Source organism: Electrophorus electricus, chromosome 21 (genome assembly GCF_013358815.1).
Source record: "Electrophorus electricus isolate fEleEle1 chromosome 21, fEleEle1.pri, whole genome shotgun sequence".
In the NCBI taxonomy this organism is placed as follows: domain Eukaryota; kingdom Metazoa; phylum Chordata; class Actinopteri; order Gymnotiformes; family Gymnotidae; genus Electrophorus; species Electrophorus electricus.
Genome location: NC_049555.1, coordinates 5,060,650 through 5,080,896, shown reverse-complemented (window position 1 = coordinate 5,080,896; position 20,247 = coordinate 5,060,650). Strand labels below are relative to the sequence as shown.

The 20,247-nt window shown below is 44.6% G+C and overlaps 1 protein-coding gene across 3 annotated transcripts; it reads right to left on the bottom strand.

Annotated features, from left to right (window-relative positions):
* Positions 1–2,622: 2,622 nt before the first annotated feature.
* Positions 2,623–19,535, bottom strand: vasna (vasorin a). 3 transcript variants are annotated; one of them, XM_027015399.2, is made up of 2 exons: positions 19,038–19,535; positions 2,623–7,211 (listed from the first exon to the last, which is right to left on the bottom strand). In XM_027015399.2, exon 2 carries the CDS (start codon positions 7,194–7,196, stop codon positions 5,133–5,135), a length of 2,064 nt encoding a protein of 687 aa, XP_026871200.2. In that variant the 5' UTR covers positions 7,197–7,211; positions 19,038–19,535; the 3' UTR covers positions 2,623–5,132. The 3 variants fall into 3 exon arrangements, with proteins under 3 accessions (XP_026871200.2, XP_026871201.2, XP_026871202.2); XM_027015400.2 differs by lacking the exon at positions 19,038–19,535 and adding an exon at positions 18,128–18,202; XM_027015401.2 differs by lacking the exon at positions 19,038–19,535 and adding an exon at positions 17,662–17,686.
* Positions 19,536–20,247: the final 712 nt, after the last annotated feature.

Below are 20,247 nucleotides of genomic sequence, written 5' to 3'. Positions count from 1 at the left end.
CCCACCACCAAGATGTCACTGTTGGGCCCCTGAGCAATGCCCTTAACTATCAATTGCTCAAGCTGTGTTCAGTCATAATTGTTGCTTTGGATAAAAGTGTCATCTTAATGTAAATGAGTTCTGCTTAAGACAGTGTCACAATTACAGATTTGCAGAAATGTATGACTTAAGTTCTGGGGGTGACCATAGCTGTTGTTCTTTTATGGCCTCTGTAATATAAAATCAAAGTCCCTTGTTGTTACTCCACTGTATCAATGTATTGTATCACTTTTGCATCTCTCCACTGTTAATGAGAGGTCATTGCTCAGTTACAGTTAGCACACTGCCAAACCATCATAGCCTAAACTGATGTTTAGCTGCAAGCTGAGAGACATTCCTGCAGTACCTAACATGGATCTTCTGCCAAGAAACTAATTGCACACATTCTTCTTAATGTTAAAGTGAACCTTTAATATCCTTTAATAGCTAGCTGCCTACAGTTGGCAGCGCTGGTGTGGGATTGGCCTAGGTATGGATCATGTGATCCAGGTACAGGTACACAGTGTCGGCGTGGGGTTGATAAGTGGGATTGGTAAGGGTCATGTGATCCACGTACAGACAAGTTACAGCAGTGAAGGCATGTGGTATGTGGGTCAGTTAATAATGTTTGGTCCTAAATGTCTTGTTAGCCCAGTGGCCGTGTCATAGTGGCTGCAGGTGCTGGGAGTGGCCTATAGGCCTGTCTGCAATTTCACTTATCTAAACTATACATTTGGCCACAGGCTGTTAACCTCATTTTGCCTGCACCCTATTTGTAAGGATATCCCTGGGCTGTTTTAAAATTCCTAATGTCAGAAAAACTTGGCTCGGTGGAGCACAATAAAACAAGAACCTGCGTGGTTCACCAGTTTGTCTCACACCTTGCTGATTCTAAACACTGTTTAGTGCCTAAACATCCTGTCTGTAGACTGGCTTGACAGCTGGGGAAAAAAACTTTGTGTGGTGTTTGCTTATTAGTTAAGTAAAGATTTTCATGTAGCTCTTATAAGTGATATAAGCTTACGTGAAGTTGCTGCTAGCTACCGTTATTCAGCAAGTGTAACATGAGCAGTCGTTTGATAATTAGATAGCTAACCAGTTAGCTATATAAATAGTTGAATTAGTTTAATATTATAAATACCTATAATATCTACAGGTAGCATTAGTTAACTGTGGGAATTGTCTACATTGTATAAGGGTACAGATGATTTTATCTAAAAGTGCTCAGATTCCAAACTGTCTTGGCAGTCATGGGGTCTAATATGGCAAACCAGTCTGCATCACAGGCAGGTTTTTATTCGTTGTGGTATATGGTACAAATTAAAACTGACTGGGCCCAAAAACTTTGCCGTGTCAGTACTTTTTGTGCAGTTATTAAACATATTTATTTCTGAGATATATTCTATCAAGCAATGAGGTTCTTTGAACAACAGTGTAAGTGTGTGTATGTGGGTGTTTGTGTGCCTGCGTGTAGGTAGCTGGCCTTTATTAGTGTTCTGTCATCGCTGTTGCATGGTTCACATACCTCAGGGCTGACTTCTCTCTACAGACTGACCTTAATCAAACCATTTATTCTGTTACCATAGATGCTAAACACAGCAGAACTCAAGCAGGGAAGCAAGAATGGTGAGAGAGAGAGAGAGAGAGAGAGAGAGAGAGAGAGAGAGAGAGAGGGAGAGAGAGAGAGAGAGAGAGAGAGAGAGAGCCAGAGAGAGAACCAGAGAGAGAGAGAGAGAGAGAGAGACAGAGAGAGAGAGAGAGAGAGAGAGAGAGAAAGAGAGAGAGAGAGAGAGAGAGAGAGAGAGAGGGAGAGAGAGAGAGAGAGAGAGAGAAAGAGAGAGAGAGAGAGAGAGAGAGAGAGAGGGAGAGAGAGAGAGAGAAAGAGAGAGAGAGAGAGAGAGAGAGAGAGAGAGAAAGGCAGGGGGGCATGAGGCAAAAAAAAGAAAAGAAAGAGGGTGTTAGAACGGCGGGAGATTGTGAGTGATCAGTCTTAAAACATAACACTCACATTTGCTCACACTGGTAATGAATGAATGCGAGAGGCATGGTTTGCATTTTTGGAAGTAGAGTCCCATTAAGATTTAACTGTCATGTACGCGGGAGGACTGAGGCCTCCCTTAAAAGTCCAACCAAACAATGCGAGTGTGGCTGAAATGAGCGAGAGGCAGCTTTCCATTATCATTAGCCACAGTTAGCCCCTTTTGTGTCATTTTGATGTATTATTCCTTTAATTTGGGGTGAAGAGTTGTAACATCAGTTCAAGACAGAGCAAACTCCTTTCGAACAAAAACTAATCCCTAACATTTTCAGAAATGGGTTCAACTTTGGCTTATCCCAGATGAGAGTCGAGGGCGGGACCCTTATGTGTCTTGTGTCCGTGAGTCAGAGAGCTGGTCTGGGATCAGCACCTTTGTATATGTGTCATTATACTCAGCAGGAATGAGGAAATGAATAGGAAAAGACCATTTTTAGAGCAGCTCTCCCACTCTCCCATAAGGTTGAATTATTTAACCATCAGAACGCTGTGGTTTTACATCCTGCCGCCCATTGCACAATGTCAGCAAAAGACTTTGGCAGGAAAGAAAGAACACTGACAAAAGTGTTTTTTTTTTAAATCCCTTTGTATTTTCTCAAAAGACACCACTTTTTTTTACAACACAAATATGTGTTTTTACATTTAAAAAAAAGGAAATAAACTTGCTTTTGTATACACAAAACATTACAGAGAAAAATAAACTTCCTAAAGCAAACGGTGAACTTGAAAGTGGGTTTGAGTATATTTGAAATTACTTCAGTCCCTCACACTGTCTGAAGCCATCCAGTCAGTCCAGTTTAAATGTTTGGATGTGCCTGGTGCTGCACCATCTGTGTGCACTGGGTAGTGCTTGAGGAACTCCATAACCTGTGGCACAGGAGCCCAAAATGCTGTTTCCATCTAGTCTGACTGCCTCATACTGCAGCCTACTACAACGCTCTAGGCTGGGTTTTCCAGGAACAGATCAAACCTAGTGGTGGAGCAACAGTTTTTTCACAATACAACCCACAGACTCCTGTGCTGAGAACACCTTTCCCACCACAAAGCTTGTCTTGATGTCCTAAAATTAAATCTTGGCAATGCAGGCCATGCCCACTGCTGTTATAGTGACCTTCCAAACTACTGCCAAATATCCTTAGGTCGCTGGGTATTCATAACAACAATGTAGTCATGGCAACGGGCAAAGACCCTGCGGTATGAGACTCTAAATGACATGGTCTGTGGGGAACTGTCATTAAAAATAATTTAGTCCAAGACCAGGCTCAATATTGGCCTGCAAAACCAGCCCTTTGTGCAATAACTGGCAAATGCTCCACATTTGTAAACATGCACATTCATGCAAAATCTCCCTGCCACACCAGGGTTTCTTCTGTTGTTTAATGCTGCATTTGAACTACAAAACAAACAGCAAAGAAGCTTTGCTTTCTTTAGTGTTACAACATGATCGTAATTCTCAGTTCCAGGCAGACTACACATAAACACAAAGTTCACTTGGCTTTGAACCTTTTCCATAGCTTCTGTCAGCAGATGCCACGGACACAGTTAGCAAACTCTTGGGACTAACATCCTACAACATGCTCAGTCAGAAGGCAAGAAATCGCTACCCTCATTTTGGAGTTCACTTTAACTTTCCTATATGTTCTTAGTCTGTGCAATGTATGAGTGTACAATGTCTAAAAAGCACTTTTAAAAGATAAGAGCTTCAAAAGCAGACTTTAGTTTGAGTTAGTACTGCCCAGAACTATGTCTGTGGTGAACTAAGGTTTTTGAGGTATGGATCTGTTCTGGGTATTTGGAGTATTTGCTTGGTTATACTGGTTGAACTGATAGACTAGTTCTCCCCATAGAGCTGTACTGGGATAAACATGAAACCAAGGTGTTAAATTCACTTTTTAGACCATTGTTTTATGAAAAAAAGCACTGTGGGAAATTGAACATTCAGCTGTCACCAGAAAACAGTTAACTGGTAATGTGAGAATGTAAATGAAGTGTTTCAGTATCTGTTACACTGTAATAGAATAAAATGCTGCCAGAGTGAACAACATCCTGGACAGAAGACTGTGAATGAGCCTTTCTTAGATGTTTAAAAAAATGTTTGCTAATTACTAATTGTCTTACAATTACAAAGCAAAACACACAAAGATGGCACTTGTAATGACGTCAGAGGTTTCAGGATATAAAAAATGTCAGCTCGAATAAGCAAACCTTCACATAAAGAGCACAAAGTACAAAAAAGAGTAAACTGTCTCTTCATCATGTTACAATCTTTCACATCAAATCTATAAAAGGCCTGTAGAAGGAGAGGATGGCAGGTAGCTCTGAAGCTGCAGTACAAAGGAAAGGTAACTGAAAATCCGATCACCGATGTTCTCTGTTTGAGGCCTTTTAAAGAGTTTAAATGCTCAAATTAGTGCATGGTTTCTCAAAGGAACATAAACCCTCACAGACTCCCACCTCATGTCAGTGCATGTGTTTCTAGGGGAACAGGTACCCCTAAGTCCTTTTTAGAAAACCAGTCAATCCCATTCTTCTGTGTCAGCAAGTACTGAATGTGGTCTCCTCTTAAACTGATATAACTGCATTGATATTTGTCCTCAGTTCTGGACCATGATATCACCAATATCTCAGCAAAGGATGAGCAACAAATGGGGAGCTTGCACAAATTGAAAATATGCACAGAGAAGAAAGCCTTAAGTCTTAAGGTAGATATGTTAGAAGTGTTCCGAATTCCCACCCTACTTTTGTTTGCCCAGCTCTCCCCATTATCTCAGTACCAGCACCTGTAAATGCAGGTATTTCAGCGAAACACTGTGTGCTGCTCTTCAGAAACATACCACTCCATTACGTGTACTTTCTAGTTTCATTAGAGAGCAATGCAGTTGAAGCCTGACTTTTCTTTATACACGGGAAAAGGCACTTTTGATTCAGCAACGGTGAATACCTTAGTTGGCAATTGCACTTGACTTTGACAAAATTAACACTAAGGTAATTGCAATCTGCTCATTTGCCCAATGAAAATGCTTCACCTGCCAGCAGGGGTAATGGAGGGTCCGGAGGCCTGAGCAGCACATTTTTGCATTTAAAAAATTGGTGGTGTTCTGCCATCTGTGCTGTTGACTGCAAACTGTTCTTGGATAAGTGGGACAGCGTAATCCCTGCTGTTCTGGCACACTGTTGGGCAGGGCATGATCTCCGACTGTTTCTGAGGCCCTGTCCCATTCTCCAGGAATGTTTTCACTCCTTCTAGCTCAAAAGGAGCTGGCTCGCCTAGATCCATATCCACAGGAGATTTGGCCCTTCTCCTTTGCAAAACCACCACCACTGCCGCCACTATGGCCACTGCCATCACCACTGCCACAGCCACCAACACTGGTACGAGAGCAGTAGAGGAAGGTTCACTCTTATTCATTCTGGGTTCATGAGGAGGGGTGAAGATTTCAGCAGTGCGAGCTTCCATGCAGGAGCTCCCGGCATCTTCCACAGGCTCCCCCAGTGGACTGGCACATACGAAGTACGTGCAGTTGGGCTGGAGCCCTCTCAGTGTGTACTCTGGGTAGGAAGCAGGGACATTGAGATGGAGGGGTCTGCGGTCGGGCCCTGACAGGTTCCGATAAGTCAGGCGGATGCCGCGGATGTATGGACGAGACTCAATGTAACGGTGGAGATCCAGAGAGATGGAGGTGCTGGTGACGTGATGGGAGCTGATGTTGTCTGGTTCTGCTGTAGCGACCGTCACCACAGAGACCCTCGGAGACAACGGAGGAGGCTGGACCTCGTTCTCGTTCTCGCAGTATGTTCCAAATGTTGTTGGAGGGCATAAGCAGTCCACCTGCCCCCAATGGTCAAACCTGCATTTGCCCCCATTCAGGCAGATGTTTGAGGGACACAGGAGCTCCTCATATTTCTCAACACTGCCTGGAGAGGCAGGGACCTCGGGTGGGAGATACTGATTCACGTCATCCGGCTCCCGATCCGGATCGCTGGGGGAGAGAGCAGGGAGGAGCTGCGTGGTGCCCAATGCAGTGGTGGGATTTGGAGTGTCATGCTCGCTACTGGTGGTGAAAATGTTGGATAGGTCAGTGGTGGTGGGACAGCCAAAGTCCTTATGCTCCAGCTCTGCGAGCATCCGGCCAGCATTAGCAGGAGGGAAGTGACAGCGTGTATCTTCCTTCTGATTAAGTTCCACTTTCTTCTCTTTTAGCCAGCTGGGGAACCAGGCCAGTGGACAAAGACAGTTGAAGGGGTTTTTGGCAGCTGTGAGGTGCTGCAGCTTGGGGAACATGTGGAAGAAGCCCACAGGGAAGCCGTGTAGGTTCAGGTTACTCAGGTCCAGTTTCAGCAGCCCCACCAAGTTCTGGAAGTCTTCTTGTCTGAGCGGGCCAAGAGGGTTAGAGGCCAAGTTAAGGCGGATCAGCCCCTTTGCCGATTTCAGAGCAGGTGGCATCCCTGCCAGCTGGTTCTGGGACACATCCAGCTCATGGAGGTTTCCCAGGCTTCCTATCAATCCTTCGTCCAAAGTGGTAAGTCCCATCCCAGCCATCTTCAGAGACTCCAGGTGTGGTGTCTGCAGGTCAGAAGGCCTAGGTGCTGGGATGATGTTGAAGCTTAGGTCCAACAGGAGCAACCTGGGAAGCTGCAAAGCAGGAAGCACATTGATCTGATTACCCTGCAGCTTCAGCTCCAGCAGGTGCTCCAGATCCCTAAATGCATCCACATGGATGTTCTGGATATGGTTCCTGTGGAGGTACAATCTCTCCAGCTTCACCAGCCCGGCAAAGCTGTCCTTGGTAATGTGGGTAATGGAGTTCAAGGAGAGGTCCAGGTTGCGCATGGATATAAGGGAACTGAAAACCCCATCAGGAATCTCTGCCAGATTGTTCTGGCTGAGATCCAGCAGGTCCAGCTTGTCCAGACCAAGAAAGTCCTGCTGCTTAATGGAGCTGATGCCATTCTGGAATACATAGAGATGGACTGTGGAGGCAGGCACGTCGAGGGGCATGGAGGAGGAACGCCGATGGATGCAGAAGATGAAGTTCTCGCTTTTGCAGGAGCAATCCTGAGGACATGAGCTGTGGCAGTGCCCAGGGAGCACCAGCAGGGGGAGCAGGAGAATTCGCCACACAGATGAACTCAGCTCCATCATTGTCTCACTGATCTCCTACAAAATAGGAAACATTGTCAGAACCTCACTGAAATTTCCTGTACAATACATATATTTTCTCTGCGCACACAAATGCTGCACATTGTTTGTTCAGGCACATGCAAAAAAATTGTTTTTTTACATTTAGGCTTTAAAATCAACAGCAACATTTTAATTATCCTCTTATAAGACTATGACTGTGGCCAGAGAGTTCTATAAACCCAATATACATTATGGAGAGATCCTTCTGGATATTGCCAGTGACAACCAAGTACTGTAACTGACACCACTTTGCGGTATGACTGAAACTCTCCCTTCAGGATCTGCCAAAAGCAATGCTCGTTACACTGGTCTGTGGTACATGGTTGCACTGTTGACCTGGCCAGGATCAGAGACACTGTCTCAGAGATTCCACTGTTTGCTTGGCGATGTCATCATTCAAGGTTTAGGTCCATGGTGCTAAAAGTCACCCACTTTCTCTCTCGCTCTCTTTCTCTCTCTCTTTCTCTCTCTCACTCTCTCTCTCTCTCTCTCTCTCTCTCTCTCACTCTCCCTCTCAATCTCTCTCTCTCTCACACACACACACACACACACAAACATAAAACTAGCTAGTGCAAAGACAGGAAATATGCAGACAAATAAACGTAGGCAGTGGTGAAATATGAGTCTGTCAATATACCGCCACAGAAATACCAGCCCCACTCAGTTACACTTACATCCACGTGTACACACAAGTGTATGAGAGAGGGTTGTGTGTGGCCCTGGTTGTTCTACGCTGATATGCTTAATCTAGCCTGAGCTCATAAGCAGCACAGAAAGCACAAAAATAAATCATTTTTCAGTTCGTGTATGGTGTGCATAAAGGGCCCCTTTGTCAAAATCTGCCGCATCACACCATCCAGCTCAGCACTCTGACTGGTTGCTGAAGGCATCCAGCACAGGCTGCCTAGTGATAGCTGCTATCTGCTGTTGCCAAGGCCAAGGCCACGCAATATACAGTGTCTAGTGTAAACTGCAGGCAAGACTAAGTGCCCGTTTCCTGGACAAAGATCCATCCTAGTGCTAAACTAAAAAAAAAAGCTTTTAATCATCACTGATATTATAAATAAGTAGACGATTAGGTATAATCCATGTCCAAGAAACCATCTTTATTAGTAATATAGGTAGGCCCAGTCTAATTGTTGACTCAGCTCTTTGCAGAAGATTTTGAAGTATCATATGCTTGGTATTCCTTACTTCACTTTCTCTCATCTCTGTCTCTTTCAGTCTCTCTCTCTCTCTCTCTCTCTGGCTGTCTTTATCTTTCATATTCATGCATCATTGCTCTCTCACAATCCACTTTCTGTCTGCTGTATATTGTTTTGTAGCATAACAGGCATCTGTTGATGGAGGGGCTGAAGTCAATGGCCTTGTGTTGTTATACTAAATTCCACAGTAGAGAATCAACTTGACACTTTAAAAAGCACAACACAGAGAGGGCAAGAGTGTATGTGTAGTCATTTTTACAACCAAGTCACAAAGCACAAACCATGTGCATGTGTGTGTACATGCGTGTGTAGGCGTGTGTGCATGCGTGCACGTGTGTGTGCACGCGCAGAACAGAGCTTCTTGTCAGGCGGGCTGTGGATCAACCCCGACATTGGGGCAGAATCTGAGCCTGCTTCATTAATGTGGGTAAGCAGCCCTCATATCTCCCCACCCCCTCCTGTCTCTCTCTCTCTCTCTCTCATAAAACAGAATCTCAACAACACAGCAGGAATTTTTCAATAACTTTAAAAAGCCATCTTGACTAGGGGGGGAGGAACAGAGCTCCCTGAGGAAAATAAGGACTCTCATTATATTTCATTCTCTCTATATATCACTCTTTCTGTCTATTTCTCTCTTTCATTTCATCCCCCTCTTCCCAATATTAGAGGTTGTCAACTCATGGCCAGCAATATCTCAACACCTTCAGTCTCTGTCTGAGACAGCAGGGGAGCTACAGGCAGAGACCCACATACTGTGTAAGTGGAAGCAGGTGTAGCTGAATCACACAGTTCTCGCAACAGGTGTAACACCACGATGTGACCGAATCATTAGCTAATTATGATGCATTAGCTAATTATGCTCTCTACTCCTCCCTTCTGCCCTGTGTCACACACACAAACACATAGCATATATATGATATTACGTGTAAATTACATATACATATATAACATATATACTTTTTGTCATAAACACAATATGCCAGCACACATTCATTCCTTATAATGTAGCACCATAAAAAGCCTCATGTAACCCATCAGTAGTCCTTATCAAATGTGTGAGAAGTGTGTCTTTTTGTGTGGTCAACCCAAAATATCACTTTGGTTGTGGTCAAAGCTAGGGGTGGCCCAGTTCAGTCCTGGACATTCAGCACTCTGCAGATCTTAGCTCTAACCCCAGTCTTGCACACCTGATACAATGCCATTGGTCAAAACCTTATGATGCCATTACATTAAACAGAACTGCAGCATAATTGCAAATCATAAACATGTAATGAAGTTCACCTCCACTGCCCATCCCCTTTACAGCTGACTGGACATTTGAGCTCTTATGTAAACAACTAAATCCTCTGTTTTCTAAACAAATGGTGGAGCGAACGTGAACTTTGACCCTTAGCTCTTGTAGTGGAATGGAGATCTCAGCCAGGGGTCACAGGGGTTAGGCCTTTGATGTATATGAACAGCTGGGTGTGGCCTGTGCATGTGTACACACAGTCCCATGTGCTGTCAGACACTCTAGAGCACAGCTGGACTGTGTTACCCAGAATGCACTGGGCCAGTGCTTCAGAGTGACAGTATGTAGCAGAAACATACATGCTGCCTAAATTTTTTCCTTCTTCTTCTGATGTAAGCAGTAAATGTCATGAGTTAATATTAATGAGATGTAAAACAATAATTATCATCAGCACCCAATTACCTTACTGTGCTGTCATTTTAGTCTTCCAGAAACACAGCCTGAACTAAGACTGAGAGTAACAATAGGCTCCTACAATAGAAAAAAATGCAGTACAGAAGTCAGCAAGACACAACTGTCCACGAGACAATTAAAACTTGAGCTGGAAACCGGAAAGCCAGTTTTTGCCACAACAGACAGTTTTCAATAATAAAATGAGCACTGAATCAGCTCCATTTGCCATGTGCTTTGTTGGTAAACTCAGGGCGGAGTCTGAAATAGCTGCCATGTGCTTTGTTGGTAATCTCAGGGCGGAGTCTGGGGTAGCTGCCATGTGCTTTGTTGGTAATCTCAGGGCGGAGTCTGGGGTAGCTGCCATGTTGTATTGTGGAGAGTGGTTTTAAGCCACAATATAATCAGGACTCTACAATACTACACACAGAGATCAAAACAAAAGACCAGAGCTACACACTCATCCCTAGACAAATCAACACATGTCTTATGACCACACAAACACGCGCGCGCGCACACACACACACACACACACACACACAGAGTGAGAGAGGGGGGAGAGAGAGAGAGAGAGAGAGAGAGAGAGAGAGAGAGAGTTAACCCCATTTAAACACACAAAGACAGACATTCAGTGGATTAAGAGGTTCCCAGCCTGAAGCACATACTATAAAACACAGAGCAGCTTATTCTGTATTGCCCAGGGCTGCACAGGTTAGTGTTACACCGTGTGTGTGTGTGTGTGTGTGTGTGTGTGTGTGTGTTCGCATGCATGCGTGCGCAATTCAAATACTGCTTTCATGTCTCACACACACACAGCCTACCTGGATCAGGTTCCTCTCTGTCTGCTCTGGATATGTGCACATGTGTGTGTGTGTGTGTGTCTGTGTGTGAAACATGACCTCTCAGGAACATGGCAATAACAGAGCCAGAACATTTCAGACCTGCCACTGACACTATAGGATGTCACTCACCCCATTATATATATATATATTATACATACACTCACAGTATATGTATACACACACACACACAGACACCTACCTCCTCGCAGTGTGAGATGTATAATTCCTATAGTAGGGGTCATTGACAGACAACAGGTGTTGTAGCACACCGGTTGAAGTGATTTCTTGGACACATCCCAAAGACAATGCCAAGCTGAAGTCATGCATGCACCACAGGCGATATAAGATACAAGGCCTAGCTGCTCAAGGACCGTGTGGCTCCACCTATCCAGCAAGAACAGAACACTCACAGGATGCAGGCGATAACCGACCGATGCGAGGGTTCAGGCGATAACCGACCGATGCGAGGGTTCAGAAGACAAGAAGGACAGAAGGGAAGGCAAGGGACATTGCAAGAGGATAGAAACGTGGAACCTTGGAGCAGATGGGCTACAGCAGCAGAGGTCCACATCAAGTGCTATGCCTATCAGCTAAGAACAGGCAACTCAGGCTACAATTCATACTAGAAGATTTGAAAAACATGGCCTGGTCTGTTGAGTCTCAGATGGTAGGGTCCGAATCTGGCATAAACAACATGAAAGCACGGATCCATCCTGCTCTGTATCAATGGTTCAGGCTTTGGACCCCTTAATACCACTTATAATATAATAACCAGTATATATATATATATATATATATATATATATATATATATATATATATATATACACACAATCAATAGATGTCTTACTCCACATACAAACATACACACACAAAATTAACATCACATATGGCACCATATCATTGACTCATAGATACTGGAACCAGAATAACAGTGTAGAACCAGAATAACAGTTATTCAGGGATATGGACACACAAGGTGGCGGTGTGTGAGGACACACACCTTGGTGATGTGGGAGTGTGGCTGATCTTACTCAGGTCAGGAGCATCCAGCCAGATGTAATGAAACTCATAACTGACACATTCTGCTCCACCCAGCTTGCTTACTGCACTCACACAAAGACACAGGACCTCAAGTATTCTATGAATTTGACAGAGTGACATATTGTTCTTTCACTTATTAACTTTCTATTCACCTGACATTCACACCTCTGTCCTCCCATGTATGAAATGTCTGATTTCCTCTTACAGCATTCAGGCAAAGTGCATCTAAACACACACACTCACACACACACACACGCACATAAACATTGCTGCTTCCTCCAGTTAGCCTGACTGCTTATTTGTATAAAGCTATACACACATATATTATCTATTTAGATTGTGTATACTGTAAAGAGAATATTCCCCTTGCTGCACTGTTCTGGGGGTTAAGGGTTGGGCTTTGGCTCATGCCTGGCATTGTTTTATTCCAAAGAGCTCGAACTCAAATCTTCAATCAGTTCAGAGTTCTGGAATCTTGCGCTACAACCACAACCAAATAAACTCTTGAGAATGAGTGTTCCAGAACTTCTCTGTCCAGACGCCTGGCCACCAACAGCCTTCTGCGCAGAGCCGTGCAGAATTAGTCTCACTTATTAATGGTTCTCCTGAGAGTTACACTTAACACGTGTTTAGTACTACAACAGGGGAATCAGCAGTGAAAATGAAAACAGACATGAAAGGAGCGGTGACTTCTTCTCCATGTGTTTGTCTCTATGCATAAGAAATGTTATTCCAGTGCGTGGAATTACAGCACAACCATGATACATACGTTTGTAGCTATCCTGTGCAAAGAGTGTGTGTGTGTGTGTATGCGTGTGTGTGTGTGCGTGTGTGCGTGTGCGTGTGTGTGGGTGTGTGTGTGTGTGTGTGGGTGTGCGTGTGTGTGTGTGTGTGTGTATGCGTGTGTGCGTGTGTGTGTGTATGTGTGTGTGTATGCGTGTGTGTGTATGCGTGTGTGTGTGTGCGTGTGTGCGTGTGCGTGTGTGTGGGTGTGTGTGTGTGTGTGTGGGTGTGCGTGTGCGTGTGTGTATGCGTGTGTGTGTGTGTGTGTGTGTGTGTGTGCGCGTGTGTGCGTGTGTGTATGCGTGTGTGTGCTTTCACATTCCCAGAGGGAGATAATACAGCCCAACACCAATTCTGTGTTTGATGTAGTTCCATCTCTGTTTGCTTTACGTTTGCGTTTGCTTATATACTCTCTTCTCCTCCTCGGTTCTTTTCTTCTCCCTTCCTTTATATCTGTCCTCATGCCCCCACCCTCCATGCCAGGGAGTCAGGCACGCCAGCTTTGGTTTGACCTGTTCTGCAGGCCGCCTGTCATCGCGAGCTGAACATTCGCAATGAAGCTCGACATTTCAACTGACATCACCCACAGCACACGCGCCCACGCGCTCTCACACACACGCTTGCACGCGCTTGCATACCTGCCACACAGGCAACCATGCCAGCAGTACAGTCATGCTGGATTTCAAATGTAGTGTCTGGACATTTTCTGGGTTGTCTGGACATTGTCTGTGTTGTCTGGACATTGTCTGGTGTGTGTGGGTGTGGGGGGGGGGTTATCAGAAGTAAGCGGTTAATCTATCTGACGGAAGCCGAATATGCTTGGTGTGTGAGAATCAGAGAGGGAGAGAGAGAGAGAGAGAGAGAGAGAGAGAGAGAGAGAGAGAGAGAGAGAGAGAGAGAGAGCAAACCATGAGCAAGCAGGAACACACACCCTGCTCCATCCAGCTCCTGCCATCCTGCCTTCCACTCAGCATGGTGACAACACATGTGTGTGTGTGTGTCCTCTCCTAACCAGTTATATAGATTGTCAACTGTATAACTTTTTTTCCATCACATGGATGGATTGAGAAAATCTCACTTCAGTACAGTTCTGAGGTCTGAAATGAAGTCTTGAAGAGAAAATATGAGTGACTGAGTAACTGTCACTCTCAGTGGTGAAAGAACACAGCAAAGATGCTGTTTAGGGTTTGACTCTCAGACTGATCACCGTGTTCTGTTTGTTCTGGAACAGTGTTTGTATGACTAGTGACAGAAGCTTTCAAACACACATTCCCTCCACACACTTGCTTGGGTTCCTGAACTAGATTGGTCTGTCTGGGAGCCTAACACGTCCTGACATGTCTGTTTGATAGGTTAAGCAACAACCTCAGGGGTTAAAGAGAAGCAGCGGACACGCAACTACACACACACAAACAGAGCAGCTATATTCTTCATTTGCAGCTTCACAACTTCAGTGTGTGTGTGTGTAGCTCAGTTGGGTGATCAATGAGGCAAAACAGCTGTTTAAAAAGAGAAAAAAGACCCTGCTGTGTGTGTGTGTGTGTGTGTGTGTGTGTGTGTGTGTGTGTGTGTGTAAAGTGTTGACATGACAAGCCTTCAGTATCTTTGTGCTTACAATACCAATACACATGAAGGAAACTTAGTATCTCTCTGGCACAAAAGAGAATTTGTAGTTTTAGTGCACCACGAAGAAGGAATGGCATGTGTTTGTGTGTATGTGAGAGTGAGGGGGGGGGGAGATAGAGAGAAAAAGAGAGAGAGAGAGACAGGGGGAGAGAAAGAGAGCATTGGAGAGGTTGAGAGGTTTTATCTTTGAGTCCTAGTTTCTTTATCTATGTACTGACCTCTTATGGGAACAAATACGCTTCTCTTTCAGCCCCCAGTGTCAGCCACACTGATTGATTCTACCAAGGTCTCATTATGTATGTGTGTGTGTGTGTGTGTGTGTGTGTGTGTGTGTGTGTGTGTGAGAGAGAGAGAGAGAGAGAGAGAGAGAGAGAGAGAGAGAGAGAGAGAGAGAGAGAGAGAGAGAGAGAGAGAGAGAGAGAGGCCGCTGATTATGCACTGAAATAGTGCTGCTGTTAAAGTAAGATAGGACTCGCATTCTCACCCTTAACACAAGAGTGAATGTCCATGATTTCATGACCTTTCATAAGCACTCATGCTATCTGCTGAAATTTTGTGTGTTGAAGGGACTGTGTAATGGCAAAGAATGCTAAGCAGTAGTGGTTGTGCACACACACACACACACACACACAGGAAAGACCATGATGGGTTTTTTGGATGCTACCCTGTAGCAAAGTGTACTGAGGAATTTGTGGATAGACAATTCAATGTTGTTTTATAGCATTATTTCATAGGGCCTTGTTGCTAATGGTGTTATTTTATAGTGTTATTTTTAAAGGCATTGCTCACCTCTGTGTTGCCTTGAAATGCTACAGACACATACAGGATGTCAGAATGTCTGGAACTGCCTCGTCAAAACATGCCCTTCATGAAACACACTGCTCCAGTTCAGAGAGAAGATACTTCTCTCTTTCTCTTTCTCTCTCTCTCTCTCTAATCACTCCCTCTCTCTAATCGTTCTCATGTTTTGTCTAACGCAGCCCGAGGGGGCTGTTTATGGAGATGTAAGACGCACAGGTGAGAAACAGGGAGTCATTGCAGGTAGGATGAAGTGCAGGAGAAGGAGCAGGAGCTGGGAGGAGCTTGGAGGAACAAAGGCGGAGCAGAGGAGGAGCTGATGAGGATCTGGGAGGAGCACATGATGAGCAGAGGGGGAGCAGAGGAGGAGCTGAGAGGACAGACGGGCCCAGAGCCACTGTCAGACAGCAGTGGGTAACATGGATACTATCAGCACATGTTCTGTATTTTATCTTGACTACAGTAACTTATATGGTGCTATATACTGCCAGGTGGGAAATACTGAAAAGACATTAGTGAGATTAAGAGAGGAACAGAAGGGAGAGTGAGTGAAAGCGTCGGAGTGGTCATGCATGGTTGTGTGTGTGTGTGTGTGTGTGTGTGTGTGTGTGTGTGTGTGTGTGTGTGTGTGTGTGTGTGTGCGTGCACCCATGCATGTTTACACACACACACACACACACACACACACACACACACACATCTAATTAGGCTCTGATATACTGGCTGAGTAGAGTGGTGCAGGAAACACCTTTTCACAAAAGAAGCTCTTCATTAGATGTGGCTCAGTGGTTGCGAGTGCATGTTTGAAACCCGAAGGTCATAGGTTTAAATCCCAAGCAGCATACCAACAGCTGCATAAAGACATCCTAAATCATATTTTTTTGTGTGCTTTTTTCTGACTAGCCTGCAATAATGAGCACCTGGCAACTGCTGGTTGTCTTGAGGTCCTGACTGACCTTAAAGGAACGAATGCAGAGGATGTGGTGGAGTTCGAGTGAATCTGTACAACAAAAAGCAAACGGTTCACAAAGATCAGCCGTTAAGCATGGCCAACTAACCTACGAGTTACGGCCTGGGTCTGAGGCTTGCCATGCTGTTTATGCTTTTTACGTTTCTTTATTTGCTTTACCAAGCTCATGATTATCCTGTAGTGAGTATGATGTAGAGGGTCCTTAGGAATGAATAAAAAGAACTTCATATGTGCTAAGTTTTGGTTGTATTAAAGAAGTAATCCTTCACAAGCAGAGAATAAGAACTTCCATTAGTTGCCCTTAATATTACAAGCTTCTTTACAGTAAAGACCCACAATGCTGATGACACTGAAGATGCTGTTGTCTTTACTACTCACAGGGAATGCTTACAATTCACTTAGACATGATTGGCAGGAGCACCTGTACACGTATCTCCACACACACACACACACACACACACACACACACACACACACACACACACACACACACACACACACACACATATGTGGCCCCTAGAAGAAAACCACTGAATACCACGATCTGAAATGTGAGCACATCTTTACAAAACAGGAAGACTGCTTCCTAGTTCGTGGCGAAACCATGTTTTGGCAGTGCTGTATGTTTTCATCGAGAAACAGACCCTGCTGATATCTGACTCTGACACTTGAGTGACTCTTCATAAACTAATTAAGACATTCTCATAAACATTGGCATGTGCACACACTTTTGTATATACAACTTCTCATGTTCAGTGTTTTACCTTTACCATCCAGTTATTAACTCTGCAACTGCTAAGCTTCCACGCCGATTATGCCCCCCTCCCATTGGTCTTTATGGTAACGTGACCCAAGCACTTATTAGCTGACCCCGGGAATTAGTCCATGCTGACTTTGTCTGTGTGTGTGTGTGTGTGTGTGTTTCAGTGAGTGTATGTATGTATGCATGTGTGTGTATGTGGGTGTACGAATGCATGTGTGTGTGTGTGTGTGTGTGTGTGTGCGTGTGTGTGCGTGTGTGTGTTTGGCCGAGATTTAAGCTGTCACCTCTGAGTGCCCACTCCAGCAGCTCACAAGCCCTTAATTAAATTGCTGAGACACCGAGTCAGGAATGTTTGCTTGTTCTTTTTCGACCACTCTGTCCCGCATCCCTCCATCTCTGTCTTTACTTTTCTCATACGCTCATCCGTCACCCTGGGCCTGAGCGCCCACTCCATGCCCTGTGAGTGGGTGTGTTGGCAGCATGCCAGCACCCTCCACCTCCCTGTGACCACCCAGTCACCTTTTTGTGAAACTCCTTCTACCAGCATTTCTGAAGCTTCATGCGGTTCTCTGGTTCTGTACTACGGTGCAGAACTGTGGAGGCTGCTGTCAACAGCACAGGCAAAGCAGTGGTGAACGCAAGTTGAAATAAAAGTAGGTGATGTGTTAAGAACAAGCTACAGCCCACACGGGTACAGGGTACACGGGTTCTCACTGTACTGTAGAGAGTCAGCCTGACTGTCCTGTCCCAGGAATAAAGCACTGCTCTGTAGGACAGTTTCACAACCTTCTGTAAAATAAATAAATAAATAAATAAAGTGGCACTTAACAATAAAACATCTATATTTGTTGGACAAGATTCATCATTTAGTCCGTTCATACATTTAAACATTTAAGGTTAAGTCAAACATTTATATTCTGTGATTGCACTTTAAAAGTTTTCTTTCCCTCAGAACGTACTACAGCAGTCACCTTAGTCGCACGTATTTCTATGCTACTTTAAGATAGGATACAAAGCTTAGTATACTGTTCTAACAGTAAAACGGGCGTTTCATCAACGTGAGTTAGAGAAATTAGACAAAGTGAAGCTTTGAAGAGGACTCGATTAATCTCGGTCAAAGCCAAAATCGCATAGTGCCACTCAAACAAAGTTCCAAAAGGCGCTACTTAAGACTACTTACAAACAAGTTTCCCACAAGTCCTCTGGTTCATTTGAGAAAAGAATAATGGACCTAAAAACCGGAATAACAGAGCGTAATCTCCTTCACGCCCCGTGTAACTAAACAGATTTGCACCAGACCAATCTACCCCCGCTATTGGGGGTATTAAAGGGGGCATGTGGGGAGAGATGGGGATGCTTTGGCGGAGCCAGGCGACTGGTTTTAAAACAGTTACATGGAGAATTCCCAAATCCATTATCGCCTAGCGTGCTGCAAGAAGACCTCCGTAGCCCTAACCCGTTCCGGCCGTAGATTATAAAGGGTCGAATGATGTATAATTGTAGCGAGTACCTGCCAATATGTTGATTTAGGCTCTTTCCCCTTCTCCTCGTTCGTATTACTTCGGCACGTGGATCGAAACAATCAAAAGGGGATAAGACTGTTCGGCGTCAGTGTAATAAAACATGTCACGACACAGCTACTGCACAAGAACAGTCTGCAAGGTTGGCCGAAACAGAGCACAGCCGACTGCACTCGAATTAAGGTGTACGGAAAAAACAGTGGCGTGGCGTGCCGACAGCATGCGCGCATCGGAGAGGAAAGCTCGCGCAGGTAAGGTGTTATTGGGCACTGGTAAAACTCGGAAGGGTCCCAAAGTATGAAGCCAACTAAATGATTCACTGTTTTATTGTTAAAGCAAACAGGCATATTGTTTGCATATAATAATCTACTGATCTGGTTTTTGCACATACAAAAAGTTTTATCTATGTTCTGTGTCGTTCCAGAGCTTCTAGTCAAGCTGTAAAACGTTTAACTTATAAATTATAACTCGTCTTTTTCGTGCAAGTACAATGACATTAAATTACCGACTAAATAAATCTTCATCAAATACACAATCATCAGTAGAGAACAGGTTGGCTAAAACACTTACCTAGACAAGCAGCGATATGTGGCGCAAATTGAATGCGACCCTGTGGGGTCCCGTAAAATCTGAGAGAGCGAAGGAAATGTCTACTAGAAAGGTCGCTCCTCGCGCTCCTCACAAAGCTTCGAGACGCGCGCAATCTGGAGACCAAGAGCACGACAATATGCTGAAGAGATCCGTAGCCTGCTCTGACGCGGCCGGGAGTGACTTGGTATTTTCTGAATGGCCCGAGTCGGGACGAGCTAGCGTAATACTTCTGAAGTCTTGGAGAGGAGGAGCAAAACCTTTCATGAGTTCGCCGCGAGCGCTCCCCGCTGCCGGTGTTGGTGATGGCATAGGCGAGCATTGCAGTTCCCTCAGAGCTTTACTGAGACATTTATGCCAACGCATGGACTGTTTTTAAAATTGTCTTTTGCGCGCAGGAATTCTCGTGTAATCCTATCAATTGCACGTACGTTTGACTTTTTGCAGGCTACAGGTTATGTAGCGAAAGCTCGTGCACCGTCACGGTATACTTCCGACCCAGTACCCCAAGGGCCACGCCAAGTCCTATTTGAGCATGTGAATGTCAAATACTCAAAGAGGAATGGAAACGCGATCCGTCCTGCATAAGATTATCCTCGTGCTTGCTTCGACTTCACTGTGGTCTTCAGTAATATGAGGGGAACATTATACAGTTGTTCAACACCAGGCTGTATTAAAGGCATGGCTGTCCTGCAGACATAAGCCTCCGGTCACATTGTTTACACTGTTTCGTCAGCGATGAGCATGGTCCGTAAAATGATCTTGGTATTGAATGTAATGTTAGGGCTAATAGTACAACTACGACACTTTCGCAAAACCAACAAAGTAATTAATTGGAGGTCTCATATTCTTACACTGGTTTCCAATAGATAAGCTTACATTTTTGTTTGTTATCTTGCAGCGTACAATTTACATTTGCAAGCATTTTAAATACAGAGTTGTAATCGTTAATCGTTCTTTCCCTTCTTGTTGTCCTTAGAGTAGTTTGTAAATAGCAGTGGTTCCTTGTAAGGGTTTTAGATGCACGTATAAAGGCATCTGTATACATAACACGGTTCGAAGTGCAGCGCGTGGATTATCCCTGCGTACCTAAACTTCGGGTCCGGGGGGTCCATGTGCGTATGCGCTCTCACGTGTGTGTATATGTGTATGTAATGTACGATCTTGACTTTGGCTTCTCGTGAAACTCTCA

Excerpts from the sequence above, each read along its gene's own strand:
- vasna (XM_027015399.2), bottom strand. The coding sequence starts at position 7,196 with ATGATGGAGCTGAGTTCATCTGTGTGGCGAATTCTCCTGCTCCCCCTG.